At 51.1% G+C, this 27,873-nt stretch overlaps 1 protein-coding gene across 5 annotated transcripts; it reads right to left on the bottom strand.

Moving 5' to 3' along the window:
- On the bottom strand, nt 1-27,226 carry LOC113998795 (mucosa-associated lymphoid tissue lymphoma translocation protein 1-like). Of its 5 annotated transcripts, XM_039390103.1 has the most exons (16): nt 25,869-25,963; nt 25,492-25,610; nt 25,151-25,304; nt 24,482-24,660; nt 23,871-23,967; nt 22,222-22,248; nt 21,218-21,421; nt 17,323-17,500; nt 14,132-14,206; nt 13,401-13,528; nt 13,020-13,151; nt 12,743-12,894; nt 9,898-10,023; nt 4,838-4,973; nt 4,412-4,564; nt 1,737-3,602 (listed from the first exon to the last, which is right to left on the bottom strand). In XM_039390103.1, the coding sequence occupies exons 1-16, from the start codon at nt 25,876-25,878 to the stop codon at nt 3,577-3,579; spliced, it is 1,896 nt and encodes a 631-aa protein (XP_039246037.1). In that variant the 5' UTR covers nt 25,879-25,963; the 3' UTR covers nt 1,737-3,576. The 5 variants fall into 5 exon arrangements, with proteins under 5 accessions (XP_027597614.2, XP_039246037.1, XP_027597613.2 ...); XM_027741813.2 differs by lacking the exons at nt 1,737-3,602; nt 4,412-4,564 and adding an exon at nt 1-408; XM_027741812.2 differs by lacking the exons at nt 1,737-3,602; nt 4,412-4,564; nt 4,838-4,973 and adding exons at nt 4,982-7,789; nt 27,014-27,226.
- Nucleotides 27,227-27,873: the final 647 nt, after the last annotated feature.

The raw sequence follows: 27,873 nt of genomic DNA, 5'->3' as shown, positions 1-27,873 counted from the left end.
TTTTAAGATTTGTTAAGGAGAAAATTCTTTTTATGCCTTAAAACCACAAGGGACTGTGCTGAGAAAGCACTGTAATAGAACAGTCAAAAGTCATCTGAAAATGAAGTTTTCCATCGTGGGCCTCCATTGACCCCATTAACTGTGAACATTAGAGCATTTTTGTGTCCTTTTTTATCCTGTTAGATATCCACAGGCCCTCAGTTACACTGGGCTGTCACTCAGGACACTAAACGATGGGCTGTGGTGGCTCCGATGTGTCAGTGAAAGATGTTTAACTACAGGACAAACAAATGTCTCTGGCCTTCAAGAAACAATTTTCCAAAGGTTGAACTCATCTTGACTCACGGCAGCGCAGCAGAGAAATGGGCTCAACACTCCCATTGCAGCACTGGGAAGCAGTAGCATTTCCTGGGAGGGAAAATAGTGGAGAGGAGCCAAGAATGAATAAGCAGCCTTATTGCATTGTGGATTATAAAACCTCTTCCTGTGAAAAGGCTGAGTAGGGCTCATTAAAGCATTGATGAAGACAAAGAGTAAAAATACAATGAGGTAGACAGAGTAAAATTATAACCTACAGCTTTGGGGTAGGAAGGAAACAGGTAATAAGGGAATTGGCCTGTCTGGGTTGTAGCATGTCTCACCTTCCTCTGGAGCATCTCCCTATGTCATAGAATATTCAGGGAAGAAATCTTTCCTAATATCCACCAGTCCAGCTCTCCTCCAAACTCCTAATATTACAAGCACATTTACATTCCCTGGGATGTTTCCCCCCAAAAGCAGCCCAAAGACTCCCTAAATGAGCACCTGAAAAGATGCAGAGGCCTCAGATACCTGGAGCTAAAAGCAGTCATTAAAAAGGCATAAACAAAGGGCATCGTGATTGTTTTGCCACGTCTCCAGACTTGAGAGGAGGCTGAAATAACCTTTACATTATCCCATTAGCATTTTCTAGTGAAAACAACGGCATTTTAGGAGGCAGAACAATGTCTTTTCTTATCATCCAGAAAGGTCAAAGGTATTTATCTGATTTAATATTTTATAATTGATATTAAGTGACACAGAAGAATAAGGGAGGCAGGCAGGTGATGGCTGCGGTGACACAGCAGAAGCTGCCCTCTGCTCTTCCAGTAATGTCTGGGGCTGGGCAGGAGCCAGGTCTGGGAGCAACACCTCCTGTCCATCAACTCCACAGAAAAGAGGACTTTCTGTCATGCCTTGCTGTGGTGAGGACCCCAGATGCCAAGGCCTTCACGCTCACAGTCCTGCCACTTGACCCTATTTCAGTGTCACATCTGCAGGAGCTGACATTCCAACCAGTGCAGTCCAGGGGATGAAACACCTCAGAGAATCACTGAATCATTAAGGTTGGAAAAGCCCTCTAAAATCTGAGTCCAACCATTAACTGACCACTGCCAAGGCCAGCACATCCCCAAGTGCCTGATCTACACATTTTTGAACACTTTCAGGGATGGTGACTCCACCACTACCCTGGGCACCCTGTTCCAATGCCTATTCACCCTTTCCATGAAGATATTTTCCCTAATACCCAATCTAAACCTCCCCTGACACAATTTGAGGCCATTTCCTCTCATCCTGTCCCTTGTTCCCTGGGAGCAGAGCCTGACCCCCACTTGGCTCCACTCTCCTGTCAGGGAATTGCAGAGAGTGAGAAGGTCCCTCCCGAGCCTCCTTTTCTCCAGATTGAGCCCCTCCAGCTCCCTCACCTGCTCCTCATCAGACTTGTGCTCCAGACCCTTCCCCAGCTCCCTTCCCTTCTCTGGACACATTCCAGAACCTCAATGTCTTTCCTGAAGTGACGATCTCCTTGTCATGAGTGTATCTCCATCCTGCCTGTCCTCTGTCCTTCCCCTGGTTGGGTAGGGTGGTGGCACAGCCCTGGCCAAACTGCTGCATCCTCCATAGTGGGAAGGGGTGAGACAAAACCTCTGTGGAAGGGAGAGGGAGAGTGGGAGAAGGAGGAGGATATAAAGGCTGGGATCTCAACACTAGGCCACAATGCCCAGTTGGAACGAATGCAGTCAGTGCACACACACGGTCAGGCATCGATGCTCTCCATGATGGTCACTTTGAATCTGGAAGAGCAGCAGGTCAGGACCAGCACCCCTCTCTAGGCCCCCAAACTGCCCCATCTCATGCACCCTATAGGCAGGTAGGGACAAGGGTCCAGTGTTACAGTGGGTGCCCCATTACTGTCGAGGGTCTGTGACCATGCAGCCCGTGGGTAAGTATCTCCTATTTACCATCTTTGGTAGGGAATGGAAATGAGGATGTTATTCTTTGCTGAAACATTTTGGAAAGTCACAGCTGAAATCTCTCACTTGTCTCTTCCATCTGTTTATTTTTACCACTTAATAACACGTCTGTCTCTTCAACTATTCCTGACACCGTTGCAAGAAAATCCAACTCTGTGAAGACAGTTTTATCAAAGAGACATTGGCTCTTCATTACTGTGTGACACCACGTCAGCTCTTTTCCTGTGCATGAAGTCTGCTCTGTAATTTCAAAGGGTGTCTTCTATCTCTTTGAGGAGGTGATATGACCAATATATTTGAAATTGTTGCTTGTTATGCAAAAGGTTATCCAAACTGTGAAGATAAGAAGCAACTTCAAGCGCTTCAAGGATTCTCATTTGTTTGGTGATGTTTTTCTCTTCACTGCCACATGATGTCACAGACCTAATTCCAAGTGATTAGTAACAATGGCAAAACAGTCATTGAAATAATCTGTGATAGAGAACTCTGGGACAACATGAAGAAGCTGTGCTATCAATAATTTCTCACCATTAATAATATAAAGTCCTGGTCTGCAGACACCAGACCTGCTCCTGCCTCTGCTTTCCAGAGGTGCCCCAGCTCTCTGCAGAGGGGCAGTGTGTCTGAGTGCAGGTCAGTGCTGTTCAGCTCCTTTTAAATTTGAATAATCTTGGGTTTATTGACTTGGCAGTGGATCACTTCACTCATCTCTTTTGTTTAAAACTATGCTTCTGGTTTCATTTGTGAACCATCCACCTGAAGGGGAGGCCTGGAAGAATGGAGTCTGAACCACCTGACATTTTCAAATGAACTGTTTTACCGCCTTTCCCTTATTTTCTAGCCCTGCCATAAGTTTTTAGTTTCATAAATTTTGGAACCAGCCAAGCTGAGCCAATGTCCTTGTTTGCTTTTTGGACAGGGAGTAGGGATATTTCACGGAGTCTTGGAACTCGCAGTTTGCTGTTCAGAATCAGTGAGAACATGTACACTCTTTCGAGCATATTCTGGTAGCAGAATCCCAGCAGCGTTGGTTGGGAGGGACCCAGTCCAACCTCCTGTTGGAAGCAGGACGGTTGCCAGCATTAGGAGAGAGGAGAGCACAGCCGTGGGTGTCTCCATGTGCAAAGCATGATGGATAAAGGCCGTCTGTGACAGCAGCACCTGGATTTAATGATTCCAGTCTCCTCACTAGTCCTGAGCCTGGTATCTCCTTGTATCTTGTGCATGGTCCTGTTGTGCTCACAGGAAGTTGACTGCCAGTGCTTGGTGTTCCAGAAGTGATCCTCAGTTAAAAAAGCAATCCTCAGCATTTCAGAAAAAAGGCAATTCCTGTATCAAATTAATGCAAGAGATCATTCTGTTCACTTTGTCCACATGAAAGGCAATGTAACTGCCAGAGACCATGATAACCTGCCCTTTGGGAAGCTCCTTTCTTCCCTGGGAAGAAATGGCCACCCAACACCTCCAGGACCTCTCCTGCCTGTATAAGAAGCTAATTCCAAAAACTAGGGAAAGAGGACCAAAACTGCACTGTTGAATCTCAGAGTTTTCCTGTCTGTCCCTCTGTATGTTCTATTCCACTGCAGGTGTATTCCACTGACAGCACCACGAGCTCTGCCCTGAAATGTGGAGTAGGAAATGATCTGGCAGGTTCTGTAGATCACGGAAAATCTCTAAGTGGAAAATAAGGAGAACCTAGCAGCTTCTGAAGAGTAAATTCAAATTCACTCATGTGAGAGAGAAGGATTTGTTCCAAAAAGGTGATGAGTTAAGTGAGCTTGTAAGTAAAATGGCTCAACATTGCCCCATATTGATTTTTTTCTCCCAGAAATTACTCCTTCAATGAAGGACTTGCCTTTATTCTTCTCTCTCTCTTTGTCTGAGACTGAAGAGTGGCTGACCTGGGACAAATCTACCTTTTCCTTGCTTTGGTCACAAAAAACCCAGCTGAGAACAAACCTTCAGGAACCTGCTGCCAACAGAAGGGTGCCAGGCTTGGGTGCATCTGCCAGGGCACATGTAACACACCTCCTGACTGTGGCTAGGCTCATGATTTTCCAGTAACACACTGAAATGGCATTTCCCAGATTCCCTGATTTCCCCTGCCTTGTTTTCTCAATCCTTTTGGGTGCACTTGCCTTGTTTTGTCAGAAACTGCCAAACCTCAGCAAGTGAACCGAGAACTGCCTCCCAAATGAATTCTGTAGCAGAAGGAGAGTGTATCAGGCTGTTGTCCAAGGTCCTTTCCTTCAACACATCTGCACTAGCAGAGAGGAAAAGAAGGCACCTATCTAAAAATAAAATTATGAAACATTTAGCTGTTGCTATTTTCATCACATATTGTTTTAAAGCTTCGGTTCACTTGGTGCCTCTTAAAGAAAATATAGACTTGGGTGAAGGGAAGCACCTGTATTACCTACAGAAATGCTTCTGAGTGCTGAGCTGTTTGCAGCCTCTGGGCACAGACTGGCCCAGAAATGAGGGAAGTGGAGGGTGATGGCTGTGGAAGGTATGGAGGCAGAGAGGGAATGTAAATTGGAGCTGATTTCTTGGTCCCACTTTACCTGCTGTTGCCTGGGTGCTCCTTCCTTCCCACCCTTCCAGCCAGCACAGGGAGCTGTGGAGCCCAAGGCTGCAGATCAGGAAGGACATGGTCAAGAGACACACGGTGATCCTGGGATGACTTGTCTGTCCTGGATGCTGGGAGATGGAAATACAGATTCACAAAAAAATTTACAGGCACTCAACAGTTTAACCACCATGAGGGAGTTTGGATTTCACATGAGAGCGGGGAATGAAGGCAGACACAGCTTCACTTCCTCCTACAACTCCAGCTGTCATGGCCAGAGGCTCAGGACACAATCAAACTCTACCTTTTCAGTTCAGCTGATGTTCCCAGACATAACACACCATCATCTGAGGGGCATGGGAACGTGGCAGTTCCCCTGGGCTTGGCTGCAGGGTCTCATTGAAAGAACAGGAGAGCTGGGGACAGGGACAAATGCTGTGGTTGACACCAGGACAGGAGGACCACTAAAGCTGATCCAGCCACTCAAGAGCCACACTTACAAAGGCGATGGATAAATCACAATGAATCCCGACTTTTTACATCTGCACATTTCACTTGACATCATTTCATCCTATCTAGTAATTTGATCCACCTCCTAAATCCAAATATCAATACTTTCAGTTACCTAAAGAAAGAAACAATGCTCACACATAGGAGCCCAGAAGCTAGAATTGAAAGCATAAAACCCCAGTAGGTCAACACTGAGTCACACCCTGGCAATTAGAGGGAAAATGAACACAGTTAACTCAGAACCACGTGAAGCTTTGTGCATTCAAAAACACCAATAGTGTTTTATTCAGAAAAAAGAAAGACTGACTTTGAATGAGATTAACATTCACATGAGGTGACATTTGCCATGATAACGTGAGCCAGAAACAAGTCTTGCCCTAACAGTACAGGAGGGTGTGTATAATCCTCACAGAGGCAACAAGACCCCCCAGCTCTTCCCAAATTCCTGCAGAGCCACTCTGATGACCTGTCCTCAGTGGCTGCTGGTGTTGAGTTGATCTTTGGTTCTCCCTGCAACTAGTTTATTGTTTTCTGGTTTAGCTTCTCTATCAGTCTATCTTATTTAAACTACATCCTTTTTATTTTTTTGAGCTTTACATTTTTGCCTTAGAGACTTTCTAGTCTGCAGCCAGATGGGGCCCCTCTTCTTTCCCTTGGCTCTACTCACTGTGAGGAGAATAAAAGTCTCCTCTGTTCTCTTTGGACAGGTTTCCAGCACTTGTAGGATGGTTTATCTGGAAGGAACATTTCAGATTTTTCTGTGCTGTAACAGACACCATAGACAGGGATGTATCTTCATTGCTGAAGGAGAGCAAAACTGAGAAAATGCTCTCTCCAACCCTCTTTTAAACTATGAGGGCTCAGGCCCTCTCTCCACTTTGTTATCCTTGACCTCTCAAGAAGTTTTGCTCTACAAGCTCTTTCTTTCACAGGACCACAACGGCCAGAAGGGATCTCCAGTGCTCTCTGGTCCAGCCCCCCACCAGCTTGGATTAGGTCACCAGCATCTTCTGCAGTCCAGAGTGAACTAACTTTCAAGGACGGAGGCCCGACACTTCACTGGGGTCACTGGCCCCTGTGGAACTATTGGATCACGCTCCCAGGCCCTTACTGAGCAACCAACTTTATCAAATAGATATTACAGTAGCAGTCAGGGAGGGGACTGTGCCCACCCAGGATGTCCATTGGGCCCTGCTCACCCTGTGGCTTTCTCTGGACAGCTGGTTGTCCATGAAAGGTAGTACTTGAGGTTGCCCACAGCACAGATAGGCACTTAGAAAAAACAATTTGCACTAATAATAACTTTTTTAAGGTTATTCTTTATCAATCCCAGTATTTTCCATCTCTCCTGTAGGACACTCTGCACCTGAGAGGAACTGGGGACTGCACAGGGCTGAACACCCTTTAATGCCCCTCGGACCATGCTGGAAGGGGCAGGTGTCAGTGTACCTGCTACTCCTGGTGGCTGTTCCTGGTGGAAAACCAGCCTCCCCCCTAAACACACACTGGATGGAACTTCCTTTTCCTGGCAAGTGACTGTCACCCCAATTATAAATACATTCTTCAGAAACACATAAATGCATAACTTAACATCTGCTTTGACACAGGCAAGGGAAGAAAGCGACACTGTTACCCCAGGGAGAGCTCACACCATTTCACCTGGTCCCCTTGGTGCAGCCCCGTGTCCCTTGCACAGGTGTGATGGCAGCCAGCAGCCACGGCTGGGACTGGAGCTGGGGCTGTAGTGTTTGGGGGTTTCTCATCACATTTAATGCTGCAATGTTTGTTTTCGGGCAGAAAATACCAGCAGTGCCCTTGACTTGCAGCAGTGCCTTGGCAGTGTTATGACTGGCCGGGTGGCCCTGTCCTCTGCAGACACCACAGTGACTCCCCACTGATCCCAATGCTCACGTGGGACTGGGGGTAGTCCCAGTGGGCTTCAGGCCCCGCACGCCACAGGGTGCAGATGGGAGAAGCCTTTCCAGGAAAGCATCCTTGGCCTCACTGGGACAGGGTGATGCTGAGACTGGGAGGCAGCTGTGGATTCTGAAGGATTCAGCACTTGAAGAGCTGTTGCCTCAATTAAAACCAGGGCGGAGGGTCAGGGGCCAGCCCGGAGCAGTGCCGAGCAGAGCTCGCCCAGGTCGCTCTCGTCGTTCTCCTCGGGCTCGCTGCTGAAGGTGGAGGGGCTGCTGCTGGGCAAGCTGTGGCCAGAGCCTGTCCTCAGGGATCCTTGTCCCTTTGGGTCTGGTGTGTCCCGAAGGCACACGCTGCCTTTGCCGGCAGAAGTTTGCTGGAAGTCTGGCTGAGAGTCGTTCCTCTGGCTGAAAAACTGCCCCAGCAGGGATTTCTGGAGGGTCGTTCGCAGGCTTTCACAAGTCCTCTGCTTTGTGCTCGGCTGGGTGTAATGCAAATCCAACTGCAGGACCACATCCGTCTGGAAGGGGAGAGCGGAGGACGCTAAGTGAATCGGAGACTCAGACTGGAAGCAGAGCTTTCCTGCTGTTGCTGCCAGACATGAGAGCCTTGGCTGGCTGTTGAGCAGGCTCACAGCCCCATGCTGTGGCGTGATGGAGCAACGCTACTGCCAGAGAAAACAAGCTGTTACACACTCACACAGCTCATGACGTCTGTGGGCCTCAGCCATGGATTCTGGATTTCAGGACTGCTCCTGAAATCAGACCACCTCACTTGGGATCTTGTCAGCCCCATCAGTGAGCCCCAGTGCTCACTGTCACTGTGAGCATCACGCCCAGGATGCTGGCACAGGGGAGCAGGAGAGGAGGCAAGGAATGGCACCACGTCCATCCTGGCCGTGGCTGGGACCATTGCCCAGGGGAGAGGAAAGCATGAAAGGGAGAGATATGAACCACTCCCAACCCTGGAAGTGTTCAAGGCCAGGTTGGAATGGGCTTGGAGGAACCTGCTCAAGTGGAAGGTGTCCCTGCCCGTGGCAGGAGGGTGGACCGAGGTGAGCTTTAATGTCCCTTCCAGCTGAAACCATTCTGGGATGCTAAGAACTGAAACCACATCACACTGTAAAAGGCAACAGCTTTAAGCAGCAGCACTCCACAGGGATCCATTCACAGCCTAGCACTATTTTAGAATTTTATAAAAGATGAAGAAATCAGAAAATAACCATGGCAGCCAAACCCCTGAAAGCAAACCCCCAGCATGGGGCTGTGCCTGAAATGCCTGGCTGTATAGAGCAGGGAGATGTATAATGGAACAAGATTTTGACAGGCAATGCAGGGTCCAGGTCTCCTGTCTGCACTTAAAAGCAATGCAGAACAGTTGGGAAAGGTTCAGAAAAGAGCTCCAGGAACAATCAAGGACTGAAAGCACTGCCATATGCTGAGGCACGTCACGTACTCAGCAAACGGAGCTTGCTGTGGGCAGCAGCAACCCAGGCAGAGAGCAGCGCTCAGTGCAAGATCCACTGGCTGTCCCTCCTGGGGAGGAGAAAAAAATCAAAGTAGAAACAAGGTGCACACTGCTGGGAGAGACAAGCCAGGGGACCGGCAATTCTGCCTCTCTCATGGTCTTTAAATAGTTTGAGGGTGTTTTGAAATGTGTCAAAGAGGCACAGTTTGGATCAGGCCTGGAAGAGTTACTCTGACGACAGGAGCTCCTGGCCAGCCCATGAGCTCATCTCTCAGGCAAGAATGCAGCCTAGTGAAGACATCCTTCATGTGAAATATTTGGGCAAGTCTGACCCCCCCCAGGCTGATGGAGCAAAGAACAGTCTCCTGGCCAGGTAGCAAAGAAAAACAGAGCAAGCTATGATGGGTGATGCCTCTCCCCACTCCCAGGGCAGCTGCTGTGGGTCAGGTTTGCTGGGAGGGCCAAGCAGGGGAGACAACATAAAAGCAAAGAGCATCCATGCTCAGGCTCTGCAGGCTGATGTGTAAATCAGAAAGGTTTTGCAGAGGTGGAAAAGGTGAGGTGAAAGAGGACAGTCCTCTCCTATGGAGCTAGGGTGGGAGAGCTGGGGGTGTTAAGCCTGGAGAAGAGAAGGCTCCAGGGAGACCTTAGAGCTCCTTCCAGTGCCTAAAGGGGCTCCAAGAGAGCTGGAGAGGGACTTTGGACAAGGGATGGAGGGACAGGCCAAGGGGGAATGGCTTCCCACTGTCAGAGTACGGGGTTAGATGGGATACTGGCATGAAATTCTTCCCTGTGAGGGTGGTGAGGCCCTGGCACAGGTTTCCCAGAGAAACTGGCTGCTCCATTCCTGGAAGTGTTCAAGGTCAGGTTGGACAGGGCTTAGAGCAACCTGGGATGGCAGAAAGTGTCCCTGCCCATGGCAGTGGGGTGGAACAGGATGAGCTTTAAGGTCCCTCCTAACCCAAGCCAGTCTGTGACTCTGTGAAAGAGGACGGCTTTTGTTCCTTGAAGATCAACAAGCTCCTCTAACATCAATCTGGATGTGACACTGACACAGACGTGTGGTCAGAGGGGCACATCCAGCTGCAGCCACGGGGATGGGGAGCACCAGTTATGAGAGGATGTAGGAGAACAGCAGAGAAGCACCTGGAAGCTCCCTACCTGAATTTTCTGAAGTCCGCAGAGCTGGAAGATGCAGTCCAGCTCCTCCCACTTGTACACGGAGGCGAGCAGAGTCTCCACATGGTCCAGACGGCTCTCCCTCTGCATGGCCATGGCCTCCATCTCCTGGGTCAAGAAAACAAGAGGAAATGCAAGGAAATTTCAGCATCAGCATGGAGCATTGAGGCACAAGTGCCCATCAAAAGTGCTGCTTCTCTGTACACAGCAATGCCCAGGGCTTTGATTGACATGCTGCAGGGTGGAAATGCTGTGTATCCTAATGGAAGTACTACAGAGAGCAAGCAACAGAGATTTTGCACATTCACCTTGTGACAATCAGTGAGAAGACCAAGCTAAACATCCCTGGAGTACATCTGTTGGGAAAACTGGGGTATAATGGGTTTGCAGCAGAGCAAAGAGCAGCTACAGCTGGTACCACAACCACTGGTAGCGCCAGCATGGTGTCATGGAGGGAGCAAATTTTCCAAGGGCACAGCTGGAGGAAGCTCAGAGTTGAGCCGAGTGCCAAATTAGCCCCCCACCATCTACAGAACTGCCAGTTCTTGCTGAGTTACTCCAACTTAGCCAAAACAGCCCTGTCTCTATGAGAGACACTTCTTGTACACCTCCTTTTCACATGTGAGCTCAGGTAGGAGCCCCCAGCACATCCATGCAGGCCTCCTGCAGCATTTGCTTGACTGCCTGTTCATCAGGATCCTTGAAAATCCCCCAGCTCTCCGGGGCTGTGTCCCACAGGAACACAGCTCTCCAGTCTAGTGACTTGGAGACATTCACCTGGGAAAGGAGCGACCTGATGTGTTTGCTTTAGCAGGAGGGTTGGACTGGATGATCTCTAGAGGTACCTTCCAACCCCAAACATTCCATAGCTCTGATCTCAAGGGATCAATTAAAACCCTGACACACGAAATTCAAAGCCCCTCAGCTACAGCAATTCATTAACCACAAGAATCTGCACTCTGCTAAATTCCCAGCCTCCATAGCCTCCTGTTCCACAAACTAATTCCCTTCCACATTCTCCATTATCATTTCTGGCTGTGTAGGAGAAAATGGAGAGAAGCATTTTCTGAATTAATTTTTTTAGCCAATTCATACTTATTTATAAACCTTTCCCCATGGTGGAATACATTTTTTAATGAAGATGATGCCCAGGAATTGGCAAGGCCAGAGTTTTAGCTAGCCTAGAAAAACAGATATTCTATATAAATGGGGGGAAGGGTGACTGGAAAGGCCATTAGGTCAAACAGCTCCAGATCAAGTGAGTGGAAAACAAGGAGATCTAACATAAAGGTTTTTAAAAAGTAAGGATTCAAACAGTATAGAGAAAAAAAATGGGAATGCCCTAGCTGTCAGCATTGTTCCTTTCTACACATGTGCTACAGCAGCCTCTCCCTCTGAAGACAGTGCTTGTCAGGTAAAATGCAAGTCAGGCGAGACACAGGATGGTAGGGAATATGGGACAACTAAAGAAAATTGATCAATGCCAGAAAATTCCATCCTAATTATCCCTGCCAAACACACAGCAAACTCAGTTAAATCCCTTTGATAAGCAGAATGTGGCAAGTGGTGGGAAAACTATCATTTCCTCAACGAAGTAGCTTCCTGGGATCATTCCCCAGGGCTTGCAACCTCCCCTTCAGCCTGGTTTTGTTGGTCCTGCACTTCAGCAACCCCACCTCCCTCAGCATCCCCCGGGAGGGCTGGCACAGGGATCCTGGCAGAAGCCCTGCAGCCTCCTGCAGATACCTGTGCACTCCCGTGGTCCCAGGGGTGCGGGGGTGGCCTCTGTGGGAGTCTGAGGTGGGGCCGGTGCCAGGGCCGGTGCGGTCGGAGGATGGTGGGAGGACGTGCTGCCGCCTCAACAGACACCACTGGAGGTCAGTGTGAGCCAGCACCGCCGTGCAGTGGGACAAGGACAGGGATCCCACTGCTGAACTGGGGTGCCTTTTTTGTCTCCTCAACCCTCTTGAGACAGCTCCAGAGGCAGAAGCACACGGCTGAGTGCCCCTTTATCCTGAGCTGCTGATGTGGGGTGGATGCATGCAAATATCTGCTCACACACACACACGCACACGTTTTTCATGCATGATTAGGGAGCTCACAAGGGGAAACGATGCTCCAGCTTGGGAACAGGTAGGATCAGGCTCCAAACCTCCTGGATAGACCACACTGCATCAGTGACCCCAACGTACTGAGGAGCAGTGTCCCTCCACGAGCAACAAGGGCTGAAAAACCCACCACAATCAAGCTACACTTCAGCAAAAGGACTAAAGAAAATGAGGGAGATGGTTAGCAGAAAGGAGCAGCAAGTTAAATCCTTAGTGGTGGCATGGAGACTATGGAGACCACCAGGAAAGACCATGCTGGGCAGGTGGTCTGTTAGGAAAGGTGTGAGAAAGGGTGCAAGGAAGCTGGTACGGCTCAACAGGGAAGAAATATGGAATATGAGCAGAGCAGGCTAAGAATGCATGATTCAAAAAGCCAGCTCTGCTTCCAAACATGGAAAACAGAATGGCTCTTCACCTCAATCAGATTAAATACATTAATTTAATCAGGCAGGACAGAAATCAATCTGAGGAGTAACTGGTTAAAGCCATCAAAACGGTGCAAAATCCTTTTTGTGATGCATGAGGAGCAAGGCAGGGGGCCTGTAGGGAACCCACTGAGGCGTGGAAGGAGCTTCAAGGAGGTGTGTGCAGAGGAGGGGATCCTTTTCCACCTGGGATCAGCCTTTCCCAGCCCTCAGGACCCCCTGGGCTCAGCCCAACCACGCTCCCACCTGTGTCCTGGGGAAAGCAGCCCAGGAAGGGGAGCTTAGAGGACTCACCGGGGGCTGGCAGAGCAGGAGGCGAGGGGCAGTGACATGGGCCGGGGGCGCCTGCAGCTTTGCACACACGGACATCAGGTTGGAGAAGAGCCGCAGGAAGCGGAGCTCTGCCCGGGCCCCGCAGGGGAAGGTCAGTGTTCTGCTCGGCAGCTCTGGAAGGGAAATTCAAGAGGGATCAGCTCCTCAGAGGGTCCAGCCGACGTCTCCCTGCAGCCCGGTGTCCCTGAGGGGCACAGGGACCTCCAGCCCTCTCCTCCCCATGCCCTGCATGGCTCACCGTGGCTGTGTCCCCAGCGCTCGGCACCTGCGCCGGAGGGACGGATGGGGTCTGTCAGGGACCGGGCTTCCTTCAGGGTGTGTTTGATCTCCATCACCTGCTTCCCAGTGACCAGGGGATCCCGGCCAACGTCTGTGGGAAAGAGTTGGAGGCACATGGGTCACTCCAGGTTCCTTATTGATCTCCCTGCCTTTCAGATCCTACATGAATGTCTCCATACTGCTGCCAGGCTACTGAGAGCTCACATGGGGCACAGCCTGAGATTTGGATTTTAGGGAGAAACGGTTGGCTGGCTGCCTGGGATGGAGTGGTGCGGAGCCATCTCTGGTCTCTCTTCTCACCCCTGCTACTGAAGCGAGTGGTTTCTTGCTTGTCCCTCACCTTCCAACACATCCTCCAACATGTGTGTAACCTTCTTCTCTTTCAGAATGTGTTTCTTCAGGTATTTCATGAAGATCCCAGAGCTGAACTCCCCATCCTGCAGTTCATAGGCTTCTGCATCTTCACTCCTGCAAGAATAAGGACATTTCTTCAGAGTCCCCACATTTCTGCACCAGGAACAAAGTCCTGAGGGTGAGTCTGGGCTTGCCAACTCCATCCAGATTCTTCTGGCTGAGTCTGAGTTTGCTTCTCAAGGAATAACACAAAGTGCTTGGGTTTGGCCCAGGAGATGGTGGGAAGGGCACAGGATGGGAAAAAGCAATGGAAGGGGATAGGATAGAAAAGCACAGTCTCCAACCTAGGCAGGTGACAGAAGGTGAAAAACCAGAAAAGCTGGCACTGGAGCAGTAAACAACACCCATCATCTCAGGAGGCTTCAGGTGGGCTGTTCATGGCGCATGAACCTGGGGAATCAGGCTCAGGCCTGAAGGACAAGTGACAGTAGCTGAGGTCACCTTTATGCACAAGCACAGGCTGCCATGAGGGATGGCAGGAGAAAGGACAGAAGCGCCTGAACAGCAAATGCAGCAGTTGGAAGGCAAGAGCCAGAGGAAACATAGTGAAGCCCTCTCCAGCCTCCAAAGCCACCGTGCATGAAAGGATGAGAGTGGGTACGGCTGTGCCAGCCTCTGGTCCTGTGTGCCAGCGTGGGGACAGCAAAGTGCACTTACGTGGCATAGCCATAGACAGTATTTCCCCAGGGCTCCAGCGGCTGCACCTGGGAGAGGGCACGTCCTGGGTTGTACCTGGAAGAGAAAGAAAAGGCACAAGTCAGTGTTGAGGACATCTGTCAGCTGGAGGGGACAGATGCTCTCCCCACACGCTCTCCCACATCCATCTCCTAGGGATGGCAATAGCATCAACCCTCACCTCAGATCCAACCACAGAGACAAAAGCTGGGAGTCCCACCAAGAACCCAAACCACAGGGAAATGAGTAGATAGGTCCAGCTGTGACCTATCTGCACTGGTGAGCTGCTCCCTGCCCCACACTGAGCCTGGAGCTGTGGGGACAACCTTCCCTCCTCTCTCCCGAGGCTGGATTTTAACAACTCCAGGCAGCAACAAAGTGCAGGGAACACACGGGGTCACTGTGGCCCAGTGGACAACTGTCCCTGCGGAAATCAGAGGTGTGCACAACACATGGTTACGGCTCAACTGCCTGTGCTGGGGTCTGGGGCACCCCACAGGGCCCCTCCAGACCACACACACACTTATGCCTCAGGGAACCAAAGCAGGTTATGGTTCATACACCCCCAGATCTCACTGAGAGATGGGATCAGGAGACGCACACCTGGGTCTTGAAGCCCAAAACTGGCCCTGACACCCTGGTCTAGATACAGCTGAATGAGAACAGCTCCTATTATTTCCAAAATCAGGTAGAACCACGGTGACAGGCCTGGTTTTCACCAAAAAAGATCTCATGGTTGCACTGAATGGTCAAGCCTTGCCCATCTGACTGCATAGGGACAGGCTGCCTCCAGTTCACACCAGTGACATGGAGCTGTTCCCAGTCACATAGTGACAAGAGCCAGGCACAGAGGCAGCGTTACTCCACATTATTCAACTCCAGCACTGCTTCCTGGGGCTGAAGCTGGCACACTAAGGAGAGCAGAAGGGATGGCTGTATCACCAGCAGCCAGTATCACCTACTACTGGTGGCACAGTCTGGAGATATTTCATGGTACGATTCAGTTGGCTTCTGTAAGTTGTCTTAAAGATGATCAGAAGAGAAAATGTGGGAAAGGAGATACGCTTCTAGATATGAATACTGAGATTTATCTGCTCCTCAGCTGCTCCTAAATTAATGCAGAAATCTGGCATTCCAGGTCCAAGGATAAATCAGAGAATTCCTGGAAGAGGCAATCGCATCCGCCCAAAATCAGCACATAAATGTATGAGGCTACACACAGGCTCCATGTTCCTGGTTCCTCCTCTGCTAAAGCTGAACATCTGCTCCCACTTGGCAAAGGAGGCTGTGTTTCTCACCACCCTGGCATTTCTGATGCCAACATATGGGGTGAGGAGATGCTCTGGGTGAGCTCCTTCTCAGCACAGACACAGCCCCTCCTGGTTTGTGCACAAGCTGTTGACAGACCTGCAGCACCAGTCCTTTCCCAGACCCAAGGGCCTTGGGAAAGGAGACCCTGGCAGCCTCATTTTACACAGTGTTGTAAACACATACAGCTATGAAATCCAGACGCTTTCCCAAGCTAAAATGGTGACTTCTCAAAATAAAGGAGCTCAGGAGAGAGTTTCTACAGCAATCCCCCACAAAATCAGGGATAACACCCACTGCATGAAGTGCTGTGCTTGTTGTGGAAAAGGGGAGGTGTGAGCTTTAGGGGAGGAGAGAGAAAAACAGCTGCACAACCTTGCCTAAACATCCCAGCAGATCTCACACTGCACCCTCTTCCCAGAGCCCATTGAGACTCCACTGAGCACAGGAACGCCAAGGAAGGAGACAGCAGCTCAAAGGCAGACAGCAGCTCAAAAGCTGTTTTATAGACTGTTAACATTTGTGTTGGTGATCCCTGTGCAGCCTCCATGTCACCTCCCCATCATGCACTGCCCTTGGACAGCAGCCCAGAGGTGCAGCTCCAGCGGTGTATCCGTGAGAGCCAGGTGTTCCTGCTCGGCTGCATGCCATCCTCTGCCTGTTATCCTGCTGGGGAGAGCAGGAAGGTGCTGCCAGGTGTGCCAGGGAAGTAAAACACACTGCTTTCAGCAGAGAGCAAGAAGGGAGAAAGGGGATGCTTCACTCTGGGGAGCTCAGGGCAGGATCAAGGCACATTAAGATCTGGTGACACTGGCAATTCTGAGCTGCAGGATAAGTCTCTGCACAGCCAGCTTGAAGCTATTCAAAGTGAGCATCCTCACCTCTGCAGCTACAAGGCATCAAAGATTTATCCTCTCTCCAAGGGCTGGCAGCTCTTTCAGGGTATCAAAATCCCTGTCGTCTTTCCGGTTCTTAGCACAGGAACCACAGCAGGAAGAGAGAGGCTTTCCTGCATTTGCTCTCCAGGTCTTTTCTGACCTGTAAATATGCCTCAGGAGACTGAAATAAATGAACTAATGACAGCTTCTACTGCAACAGTCCACCCACCTCTGCTGAAATTGGACAAGTAGTAATTTTCTGCAGCAGGATAGAGGTCTGCAGGCCAAGAGAGGATGATAGGCTTTCCACAGACAGTGGGAAAACGCTGATCTCTGACCTCGGCAGCAGCTGCTTCACAACACAACCACTTCAGAAGGATTTAAGGCCAGTAAAAAGCAAGTAGCAGGGCTTAAAATATTTTCCCCATCATGCTGCACTCTTCTCACTGAGATGTTAACAAGAATGCAGCCAGGAGAAGAGAGGTGAGTTGAACACTCCCAGCCTGAGCACTTGGGAAACATGGACCAGGAAAGCACATGATCAGCAAGACAAGGTTAGGTGGGTCAGGCTTGAAATATAAAAGACAAACCCTGTGCTGAGTTTCAGCCAACAATTTATGCCAGACACAGCCATCGCTCCATGGGCTTGAGGCAACCTGCTTGTATTTGCCAGGCTTCTTCACCTCAAAAAATCCAAGGATTTTTCAAGCCCCTTCTCTCCAGCAGATCTCAGACAACATTTGATGCTCTCTGCACTAATATGTGAACGACCCATCTTTCCAGAACATCCTGCAGAACCTAAAAGTGCTGCTGTTTTATGACACACAATCAATAACCTTTGATGGAGCAGCACCACGGGGGACGTGGCCCGAGCAATCCACGGGAACACCCCACAGGGGGAGTTGAAGCCCAGAGCTGAGGCTGGACACCCTTCCCTGGCCCCTCAGAACACCCATCCGAGGTGAGGAAGGGGGAAGAGCACCCTACCACTTCCTGCAGGTGTCCAGCAAGATGATGTTCAGGGCTGTCTGCTGCTGCTGCATCTTCTGGAGGATCCTCTGCACGCTGATGCAGTTCTCAGGGGAGTAGGGCTGGGGGGCATCAACAGGGACCATGTAGTTCCTCCCCAGATGTTCGTACCCATGCCCGGCATAGTAGAATATAGCTGGGAACAGGGAGAGGAGAGAATGAATCAGGATGCCAACCTGCAGGTCTGTAACCAGCTCCCCATGGCCACATCCCACCTCCTGTTCTGATGGGATACTGGAGCAGGGCAGACCTAGATCAGCAGCACCTATGGAACTGCAGCTACGCTGACCTCACAGTTTTGACTTTTTTCCAGTTTATCCCTTCTTTATCCCTTTATCCCTTCTGTAGAGTCAGAAGCAGCCCTGAGAGGCTCCCTTGTGCTTGTGGATTCCCACAGTTTGTCACCTGAAGTCACTGGGTTTACATATTTCCAAGCCCTCTGTGCTACAACACCCAGGCTCAGCACCTGCCAGGCTGAATTCCACCTTTGTACAAAGTTTGGGTTAATCCTCAGGTCTTTAAAGGAAAATGACAACAGAAAAAGATTTTACCACAGGATTTTACATTAACAGTCTTTTAAATGAGAAGCTTCTCATTTAAAAGAAGCTTCCTAGTTTTGGAGAAGAGATTTACCACTGATTAGGTGATGAAAAACACTCTCCAGATCTCAAAGGTCTGCCTGTATTTATACACCTATAAACTGGTGAAAAATTAGACAGAGATGGAGAGACAGAGAGTTCTCCAGACATCCAGAACACATGGACCACACACTTCAACAACCTCAGACCAGACAGGAAGACGTGTAAGGAAGGAAGAGTCAGACCCATCCAGGTGCTGGTGGGAAGTCCAATACTCAACAAGAATTTTGGATTTTACTCTTATGCACGTGGAACTTAGTAATGTTTTCTGCCTTCACAAGAGATGGCAATACAGGGACTTTCAGGTGGAAAGCACTGGGGAGCTCAGCATGGCCCAAGCTGGTGCTCCCCTCTGACCCGTGTCCCGTGCAGGGCTTTCCTCCTGCACAGGGATCCCTATGTGGGCTGAAGCTTCCCTAAAGGAAATTGCACAGTGGCTGGTCACCCCTCCCCAGCGCTGATGACGCTGCTTGGGGGATGCTGATTGATGAAAGCCAACTTGGGGAACTGAAATGGGTTAAAAATAGCTCTGTGAGGTGACCCAGTTGTGCTACCACAATGGAGGGATGGTGAAAAGTGAGAGATCAGAAATGGGAACAAGCAGCTAAAAGGCAGCAGCAGGAGAAATTCTTCAGTCAGACTCACTGCCAAAGCCCACACGTGAGCGAGTAACCTCTCCTCTGTATTCCCTCCACTGTTCCTGCCCCTGGACTTGGCAGGACACTCGCCTTAATCTCTGATTCTGCAAGGGATGTGGTGACAGGGGCAGGAGCTGAAGGACTAAAAGCATGACCTCATCGTGTGGAAGATGGAAAACATGATCTCATAGTCAAAGAGGCCTCGAGTCACCTTTGGTTTCTATTCTCAGGGGACAATGGAAAGTTTCTCAAATGGCTGTTTCCACAGACGCCCACAAGATTTGGGTTCCTCTTCTTGTGGATTGCCAGCCAGATACGGCGGGCTCTGACCTGCAGAAGCTCTGAGCTTTTGTAACTTGCAAATCAAAGCCACAAAACCCTCCCCTGAGACTAGAAAAGAGTACAAAACTGGAAGCCTTCTGGAAAAATTAGATGCAGGCATTACAGGCTGGGCCCCTCAAGTCATCAAGTACTGGTGCCTTTCATGCCTCTGCCCCTGTTCATGCAAGGAAGTGATGACATCTATCATCAGGCAGCATCACTGATGCTTGGAAAAAAATTAAATGCTACAGAAAAGCCCACAAAGAACGATTCAATCCTTAAATTTTCTAACTTTTGAGGTCTTGTGCACCTGAATGCACCACCAGGTGCTCCCCACACTATATAAATCCCAAAGACTGGTGTTCAAATCCAAAAAGACATGTTTCACAACAGCTGAGCAACTTTTCCAGCCTCTTCTGGACATAATTTCTCTCCTGAACAGGAAAGTCAACAATTTGCTCAGAGAAGGAAAGGGCTTTTTTATTCTGAGCTCTTCCCACGTCGTGTGAGTCAGAACTGCTGATCACAGACAAACTTCCGAGTACCAAATTAAAAAGGGGAAGCTCCAGGCACTGCTCATAATGCAGGAAATGTCAGCATGAGGCTTAATTAAGGCATGACTCCATATTCCAAGTATTTCACTCACAACTTTCTGCTCTCATTGCATTTCCAATGCAATTTTTTTGACTCAGGACTTTTTAGGACACTCAAAATAACATCCTGGGGGATTCGCCTGAGGAGAGAATTATTTAGATCACCCAGAGGATGCTTGGGGCCTTCAAAAATCCTCTGCAGCTTTTCTAAGAGATCTGGAGGAAAAGCAGCCCAATGACCCACCACCTCCATACTGTGAATTGGAGAAGCCTTTGGTACATAAAATCACTAAGCCTGGAAAAGACCTGCAAGATCATCAAGTGCAACCTTGGACTGAATCCCACCATTTCCACTAAACCATATCATGCAGTGCCACATCCACTCACTTTCTGAACACTTCAGGCCCAAGGCCTGGGAGGAGGGGGGGAAGGCGCTGGTCTGGTCTAGAGTTGTGGAAGTGGATGAAGGTCTCACGACAGCCTACAGTTCCTGAAGGGGCAGTTACAGAGACCATAAAGCCTTACTCCCCTAGTCAGCATGGATCATACAACATGGGGCAGTGAGCACCAACCCATGGAGGCTCATGTTCAGCAATCAGCCCTCTCCTCCCTCTGTATGTCCACACAAAGCTCTCCTGATTTCAGCTGTGGTGATTGCTACACAGGAGGTGTAACCTCCAGGTAAAGCCTGAGATACAAGGGGATTTCAGAGAGCAACCACAAAAGGAAGCTGCAAGTGAAGTCATAGGAATACACTGTCACCAGGTGATGCCACGGCCGCGTGCGGCCCTTCCCACCAGCTCAGCCTCCCTGGTGAGTCAGTGCTTCCCGGAATAAGGTGGCTGCACAGCATTTCCCTCGTGGCCATGTCCCTATTATCCATTGCACAACCTCCAAACTTCCTGCTGAGTGCCAGGCTGGAATCGGCCCACGCTGACTTTCACTGTCTGGGTGCCGCACAGCTGGGAGATAAGCCTCACACTGAGGTTTGGAAGCAAAAAAAGCCCACCTGGCAAGGTATTTTCAGGGTATCTGTCGGGCTGGGAGAACTCAGGGACCCCAAAGGTGCTGCTTTACCCACCAAATCTGAACACCTGCTTTAAGACCCACAAGATCTGCCAGTTGGGTTTGTGTTTGAGGATCACTTCCCACTGAGAACAGTGCGCAATAAGCTCAAAGCCCAACCTCAAAGCCATCTGCAGCTGGCAGTGGTCTTCTGCAAAAGGGCTGTCAGGGGCCCAAATTAGACCTTCAGGAAAGAGAAACAAGGAAATCATAGCCAGATGCAGCAGTCAGGGCTCAAAAGGAGCTCCCCTACCTCACACAGTCTCCTCTATTCTGTTATCTACAGAAAAATGAAAACCCCTTTTCCCATTCACTATCAGAAGCACTGGCTCCCCAAAAACTCAGCGTGAGCCCATGCTGTTGGGGCTGGAGGCTGCCACGTGATGGAGAAACACTGCCTTTGCTGGCTGTAACCTGCCCAAAACTGAACAACACTTATCCAGGGGCTTCTGCCAAGCCTGGCACCACTGCAGACTGTGCTGCAGGTCTCCCTTGAGAGAGGAAAGTTCAGTTTCTTCTTTTTCAATTCAACAGCTGTTCAGAAAATTGCCAAATCCCTGCTCAGCGTGGGCAAGTGGCTGGGCTGGCTTGGCCTTACCATAGACTCCCTTTTCCAGGAGCTGCAGGAACTGACTGACCGCTGTCGCCATCTCAGCCTTGTTCAGATCCAGGAGGGAGACAACCTGGAAGCCCAGCTGTTCCAGAAGACGACTCAGCTCAAACACATCCTTGACAGGAGCCATGAGGTTGGGATGATGCTGGTAGCGGTTGTTGCCCACTAAAAGTGCTATTTTGCCTGTAGCTGAAACAAACATCAGGTGACAAAGCTGTAAACGCTCAGTGGGAGGCAAGGTCTCACCTTCTCCGTTGGAGTGAGGATTCAGGAAATCTAACAAAAAATTTAGGCAGGAAGGATAGACCCTAGGCTGCTGCAAGCCTCGAGCACCCTCCGGAAAGCCCTCGGCTTTCTGAACACTTCAACAAAATACACAATCATTTTGACAGAAAGGGTTGAAAAGTTTACACTTGACAGCCAAAATCTCAGGAGTGCAGGAGGTTCTGCTCTACCTGCCCTATCGTGACCGTGGGCCTGGTGTGCCAGCAGTGAGAGGGAGGGGGATGCACTGAGCCATGCTAAGGAGTCCTTTCCCTCACAGGGCTGAAATAGAGAAACCCTGGGGTCCTGCTTTGATTTTATCCCCACCTCCCCACTGTAAAAAAAAAGGATTTATGTCACTCAGCAGTGGTGGGAGTGAGGAGCTTTGCCCTGCTCTGAGGAGGTATTTCAAGGAAGGGAAAAGGTGTCATGTGAACAACATCTTTAAACCCATTTGGCAGCCCCAGAGCTCAAGACTCAGTTACTCATTAGGAATAATATTACTCCACTTGCTGAGAAAGATCAGGGCTTGGCAGGGGACGGGACTCATCTTGTGCCATGCAGCTCTGATCTCAAAAGCAGAGAGCCTGTTGCAATGTGGGCATAAAGGCTTGAAGTGGTCTCTGCAGGAAAAGAACTCCCACTCCCTGTCTTCCCATCCACTCTGGAGTCTGGCTTTGAATTAAGATAATAAGTGCTCAGGAAGAAAAGACGACAGTACTCACCAAAAAACTTTTCAGAGCCACATGTACCTGGGAAAGAAAGAGGGAAATGATAAGCCTGTGCCCAGCATCCAGTGCCAGGTCTGAATCCTGCTCCAACATTCCCAGCAATGCACAGCTGGATCAAACACATAGAGGATCTGTATAAGCAACGCTCCTGGGGCAACTTCTTCACAGCCTGACTGCTAACCTTAAACACACCAGTCTGCCTGATTTATGACATCCTGAGCATCTGGGAAGCAAAGACTGGAAAAGGGGTAGGTCAGGGAAGGAGGGTCAGCACGGAGGAGCTCATACGTGGGCTTCCTGATGCGACTCACCTACTCCCTCACTGCAGCAAAAGCAAAGGTAACACAATGACTCAAGGTCAATAAAAGCTCCAAAACAGAGTTTCTCCCCATAAACATCTGGTGCAGAGAGAGCCACCATTTGCTTTTGATTGTGATAATATTACCCGAGTTGTTCATCTCCCTTCTCTGACTTTTCCTGCTTTTTAGCAGTTCTGGCTCAGAAAAGCCCCCCCAAATGTGACTCACTTTGGTGAGCCCCACAAGCTTCCCTGCCCAAGCACCTCCAGCTTCTTAAAATTGTTAGTCAAACAGCTCCAGCTTTTCCTATTTAAATTAGAAATTAATTTCAAAAGTCATTCCAGGAGAAAATTCTAAAACCCTACAGGCTCTAAAAGAAGAAATTAAAGATAAATTTCATACATCTCATGGGTCTGCAAGACCTCTGGCCCCTGAACCAGTGTTGCTGAGGCACCAGGGATGCCTGGAAAGTTCAGAACAAAACCATTCATCCTTTTCTGCCTCTGACAGAGGCGCCCGTTGCACGTTAAGCTCCGTAGCTGTAATGCTTTGAACCCAACCCAATCTGGTGTCCTTTTCTTGCTGCCTGTCCCCCCTGGATGCAGTTTTGCCAGCTGTGAGGAGGCAGGCAGATTGCTCTCTGGATATACAGGATCAATTTGCACTTTGGAGAAATTTTAAAGCCAGCTTAAAAGGCAGGATGAGAAGCTTACGGCATAGAAAAATCTCTAGATGGAGTAAAGAGCCAGCCAAGCCAACTTGTGGTATTCCTGCTTCACACAGAGCAAAGGCAGGGGGCCAAGGGAGAGGTGGAGCATGCCTGAGGCTCTGGGGACACATCCCTGGGATCTGTCACTCATGCAGCATCAGCGCTCAGCTGCCAGCCCGAGGGGCCTGAACCTTCCCAAAATAAACCCCATCCTCTCCGGCTCTCTGTGTCTGAGTGCATCACTTCATCCCAGGGAGGCTGGAAATGAGTTTGGGCACAAGAGCCCACTGTGATTTGGCTGTGGAACTGTGAAATCAGCACCTTGGCAAGGCAGGAAAACCACAGGGAGCAGCTGAGAGCACCGAGCCTGCCCTAACACAGCAGGTTTCTGGCAGACTGCAGAACCCAGCATCCCACCCCACCAGACAGTGCATCAGCAGGTCCGCGGGGTTCTCTTTTCCAAATACCGCTTCCCTTGCTCCCTCTGAGCCCTGATACCAAGGAATCCTATTTATCACAGCCCTCGTTCACCAGCTTGGTGCTTCCAGACAAGAGCATTAAATTCCATTGTACCCTCTAATTACTTCTCACTCCAGGTGATGTGCAGCAAAGCAACGGGGGTTGGCTCTGCTCACCTACGTGAACGTCCACAGCGTTGGTCCAGTGCTCTCCGTGACTGTTGGAGGCACAGCAGAGGTACGTGCCCGAGTCACTGACCTTGGCATGGGTGATCTAGACAGATCAAAAGGTAAACCACATTATTTATGGTGAAAGTCTGCAGCTCCCCGCCAGGATCTGCTGAAGGCACCCATGTTCCTGGAATAGAGTACTTTTCCTGCTATTCACTGAGACTTCGCCTCACAAAGAATCAGGACAGGGACAAGAACCAGAGCAGTACTGGCTGGCAAGGACTCTGGTTCTCCAGCCCAGGATCCTGCTCAGAGAGGGACTAAAGCCACCACTGAGTCAGGTTGGCCATAGTTCTGTCTATTCCAGCCCTGAACATCTCCAAGGACAGAGACTTCACTGTCTTTCTGGCTCCAGTGTAGCACCATTCACCTCCAAATGAACAACCTCTTCCTAGTGCCCAGCCTGAACTTCCCTGTCAGAAGTGCACAGAGGACTTTCCCACAACCCCGCAACCAGCTTCTCCCATCACCCGCAGCCCCGCCGAAGCTTCTGAACTATCAGTTCAGCTGAACTTCAGTTCAGCCAAAGCTTCTGAACTATCCCCAGGCAACCTTACCCAGAGTTTTTTTCTCTTGTGCTGTTCCAGCAGGTTCCCATTCCGGTACCACTGGTAGCAGGGGGCTGGGACCCCCATGGCAGCACACTGCAGCTGCAGTGGCTTCCCCACCTCCACCCTCTGCTCCATGGGGTTGAGGATGATGACGGGCTCTCCTCGCCACAGCCGAGGGGGTAAACCTGCAAGGCAGCGACATGGAATTGGTTCTCCCTCCACGAGGACAGCAAACAATGGCCATTTTTCACCATCACCACTGCACCTTTCTGCTTTGGGAGCAAGGAATGCTTGGGAGCAACACCTGCAATAGCCAACGCCAGACCACAGCCCTGCCTCTGGCTTCCCAAACCTGACCCTTGCCCTTTCCTGCCAAGGGTGCAGTCAACATGCTGAGGTCAACCACACCCTGAGTTATTTTTGGTCAGCTTTGAAGTAGCCAGATGGACTCTTCTAGTCCAGCACTCCAAATAGCCCTAGAAAACCCACAGTGAGTGATCAGCAGGAGGTGTAGGTACATGCCAGGTTGGATGGAGCTTGAACCAACCTGGTCTAGTGGAAGGTGTCCCTGCCCATGGCAGGGGTGTTGGAACGAGATGAGCTTTAACGTCCCTTCCAACCCAAACCATTCTGTGATTCCATGACACATCAAGAAGGTAGAAGACATGCTCGTACCTCTGGCGACACACTGATGGACCTCCACCTTCACCCAGTCAGAGAAGACAGCATTTCTGTAGAGGTCATTGACTCTGCAGGTGTAGAGCTGGGTCTGCTCTGCAATAATGGGCAAGTCTGGGTTGGTTGCTCCAGGAATCTGGTGGCAGTCAGACTAAAGGGAAAACACAGGCAGTGGGCAGTGATTCCCTCCTCATTCCTGGCAGCAGAAGGCACTAGGAAGCCCCTTGTAAGAGCAGTAAAAGTGGAAATTCCTGATTTCCTCCCTTCCTTCAGCTCCCCCACTGTGTGCAGGGACCCAACCTGGTGCCATACCCAGGGACACACGCTCCCACCCTCACCTGCTGCTGACAAAACCACTGGTATTCCAGCAAGGTGCTTCCCTCGGCTCGGCACCGCAGTGTGAAGGAGTATCCCACTGGGACAGAGATGGAGACAGGCTGCTCAGTGATGGTAATGGCTGTGGAGAAACAGGGTGTGAAGGTGGAAACAATGCAGTAAGCACAGCCCAGGGCTCGCTGGGCTACAAGAGTGGCATCCATCCTAGCAGGAAGGGAAGTTTGGAGGAACAGGGATGCTCTGTGCAGAGGGAATGGACGAAAGGACGGATGGGTGGGTGGATGGGTGCCACGAGGATGCCACGAGGCTCTTCTGGGTGCTCTCCCAAGTGCCACAGGGGTCGCACGGTCACTCTTCCCACCGCCCCGTGGCCGCTCACCTTCCTGCATCGCTTCTCCGGCGGCTCCTTCCTGGCCTGGGCGGCCGCCGGCCGGACCCGCGACGGCTCCTCTCCCCGGGACGCGGCGGCGGCACCTGCGGCGAGGGGTCGGCGGCGCTGGGGGCGGCTCGGGCCGGGCCGAGCGGCCGCTCACCCGGCGCGGCGGCCCATGGCGGGCTCGGGGCTGCGGCGCCGGGCCGAGGCCCGCACTCCGCCGCCGCGGCCCCGCGGCCCCCGAACTTCCGCGCTCCCGGCCCGCCCCGCGGAGGCGGCGCCGCGACACGGCGGGGCTGCGGCGGCTCCGCAGGGACCGGCCCCGCACGGCCCGGCACGACACGGCCCGGCCCCGCGCGGGGTCGCCGGGGACGCGCCTCTCGCTCGGGTGCCAAGGCTCCCGCACCACCCTGCCCACGAGTGACCTCTCTCCCTCCCCGCCGCATTACAGGTGTATTTGAACATATCCGCTCCCTATGGGTGTCCTCCTCTCCTTCCCGCGGTGCCCCTCTCGCACACTCCTTAGAGGTGACCTCATCTCCACCACCACTGTTGACCTTCCTCTCATTCCCACAGGTGTCCCCCTTACAGGTGTACTTGTCCATATCCCCACGGCTGTCCTCAGCCCCCTCTACACGAGTGTTTTCAACCCCACCAGTTACCTCATCCCCACAGGTGTCCTTGCCCCTATCCTCACTGGTGACCTCAACTCCTTACCCATGGGTTTCCTCCCTCCTCCCCATGGTGCCCCCTCCACTCCTTACAGGTGTGGATATCCCCACTGGTGACCTTGCCCCTCTCCCCAAGAGTGTCCTCCCCTCCTCCCCACAGTGCTCTTCCCCCCTTACAGGTGTATTCACCCATATCCCCACGGGTGTCCTTACCTCCCTCCCCACCAGTGTCCTCAACGCCTTCCCCACAGGCGTCCTTGTCCTTTCCCCACAGGTGACCTCACCCCCATCCCCACAGCTGTCCTCACCCCCATCCCCAACGGTGTCCTTAGTCCTTCCCCACAGATGTCCTTGCCTCATCCCCACAGGTGTTCTTGCCCCTGTTCCCATGACCACCCTTGCTCTCATCCCCACAGCCACTCTCACCCCCTCCCCACTCCCACCCAGCCCACCACCCTCACACCCCACAGCCACTCTCACCTCTCTCCCGGGAGCCACAGACAGAAAGGCTCATGTTGGGCCCAGTGCTGCTTTGTGGGTGGGCACATAGAACCTGCCTCCTCCTCCAAGAAGTCCCAGCCAGCTGGGCCAGGCATCACGAGGGCCCCAGGGGAAGTGGTGCCGGCAGCACCAGAGGTTGCACAAGCCCCTCTGGGAGGGAAGGGACACAGTGGAGCGTCAGGACTCCAGCGCTGTGCCGTGACTTGCACTTACAAGGTTAGGGCAAGGTCAGACTTGTTAACCCAGAAATCTTCACCTTTCAAGAGGCAGCAAGACTACAAGGAAATGAGCTGGAAATGGTGGATGGAGAGGACAGAGGGTGGCCAGGGAGTGATTGATTGTCATTCCCAAAGACCTTTGCAGTGACCAGGCAGCGAGACTGACACAAAGCCTAGGAGGATGAAGGAGGTCTGGGCTCAGGACTTGGGGTGACAAGATTCCTACTCCCAGGGCAGAGAAATTCCCACCAGGCTGGCTTCTCCCCAACAGTCCTAGGAAGCAGGTCCCCACAGAGCCAGGAGTGATGGGGACCAGGACTTCTGAGCATGAGGGGGGATCATGGACCAGCTAGAGAAGAGGTTGTGAGGGGCTCTCACTTTTCTGCTGCAATTTCTCTCCCCTGGGGCTGTAACAGTGCTTATGGGCTGACCAAGGAAAAGCAAGGCCATCAGGGATGTCTCTCCTAAGTGGCAGCATGGAAGGGCACAAACAGATCATCAGGATGGCAGAGAGAAGCAGTTGTGGCTGAGAGTGGTCATGGATCACCTCCACAGGGCAGGGCCATGTGGCTGGGCCATGCAAGGGTCCGAGGGACTAAGCAAGGCTGAAGGATGTCCCTC

Source organism: Pipra filicauda, unplaced genomic scaffold (assembly GCF_003945595.2).
Source record: "Pipra filicauda isolate LSUMZ 115617 unplaced genomic scaffold, ASM394559v2 scaffold7_size6619720_pilon, whole genome shotgun sequence".
In the NCBI taxonomy this organism is placed as follows: Eukaryota; Metazoa; Chordata; class Aves; order Passeriformes; family Pipridae; genus Pipra; species Pipra filicauda.
The sequence above is the reverse complement of the archived record's forward strand: the minus strand, read 5'-3'. Positions and strand labels throughout refer to the sequence as shown.

Coding starts and splice junctions, on each gene's coding strand:
- LOC113998795 (XM_027741812.2), bottom strand. CDS start 27,129: ATGCCTGGCCCAGCTGGCTGGGACTTCTTGGAGGAGGAGGCAGGTTCT. Junction 25,964..27,013: donor CTGTGGCTCCCGGGAGAGAG/GTGAGAGTGGCT, acceptor CCCTCGCCGCAG/GTGCCGCCGCCGCGTCCCGG. Junction 25,305..25,491: donor AGTGGTTTTGTCAGCAGCAG/GTGAGGGTGGGA, acceptor TTTTCCCTTTAG/TCTGACTGCCACCAGATTCC.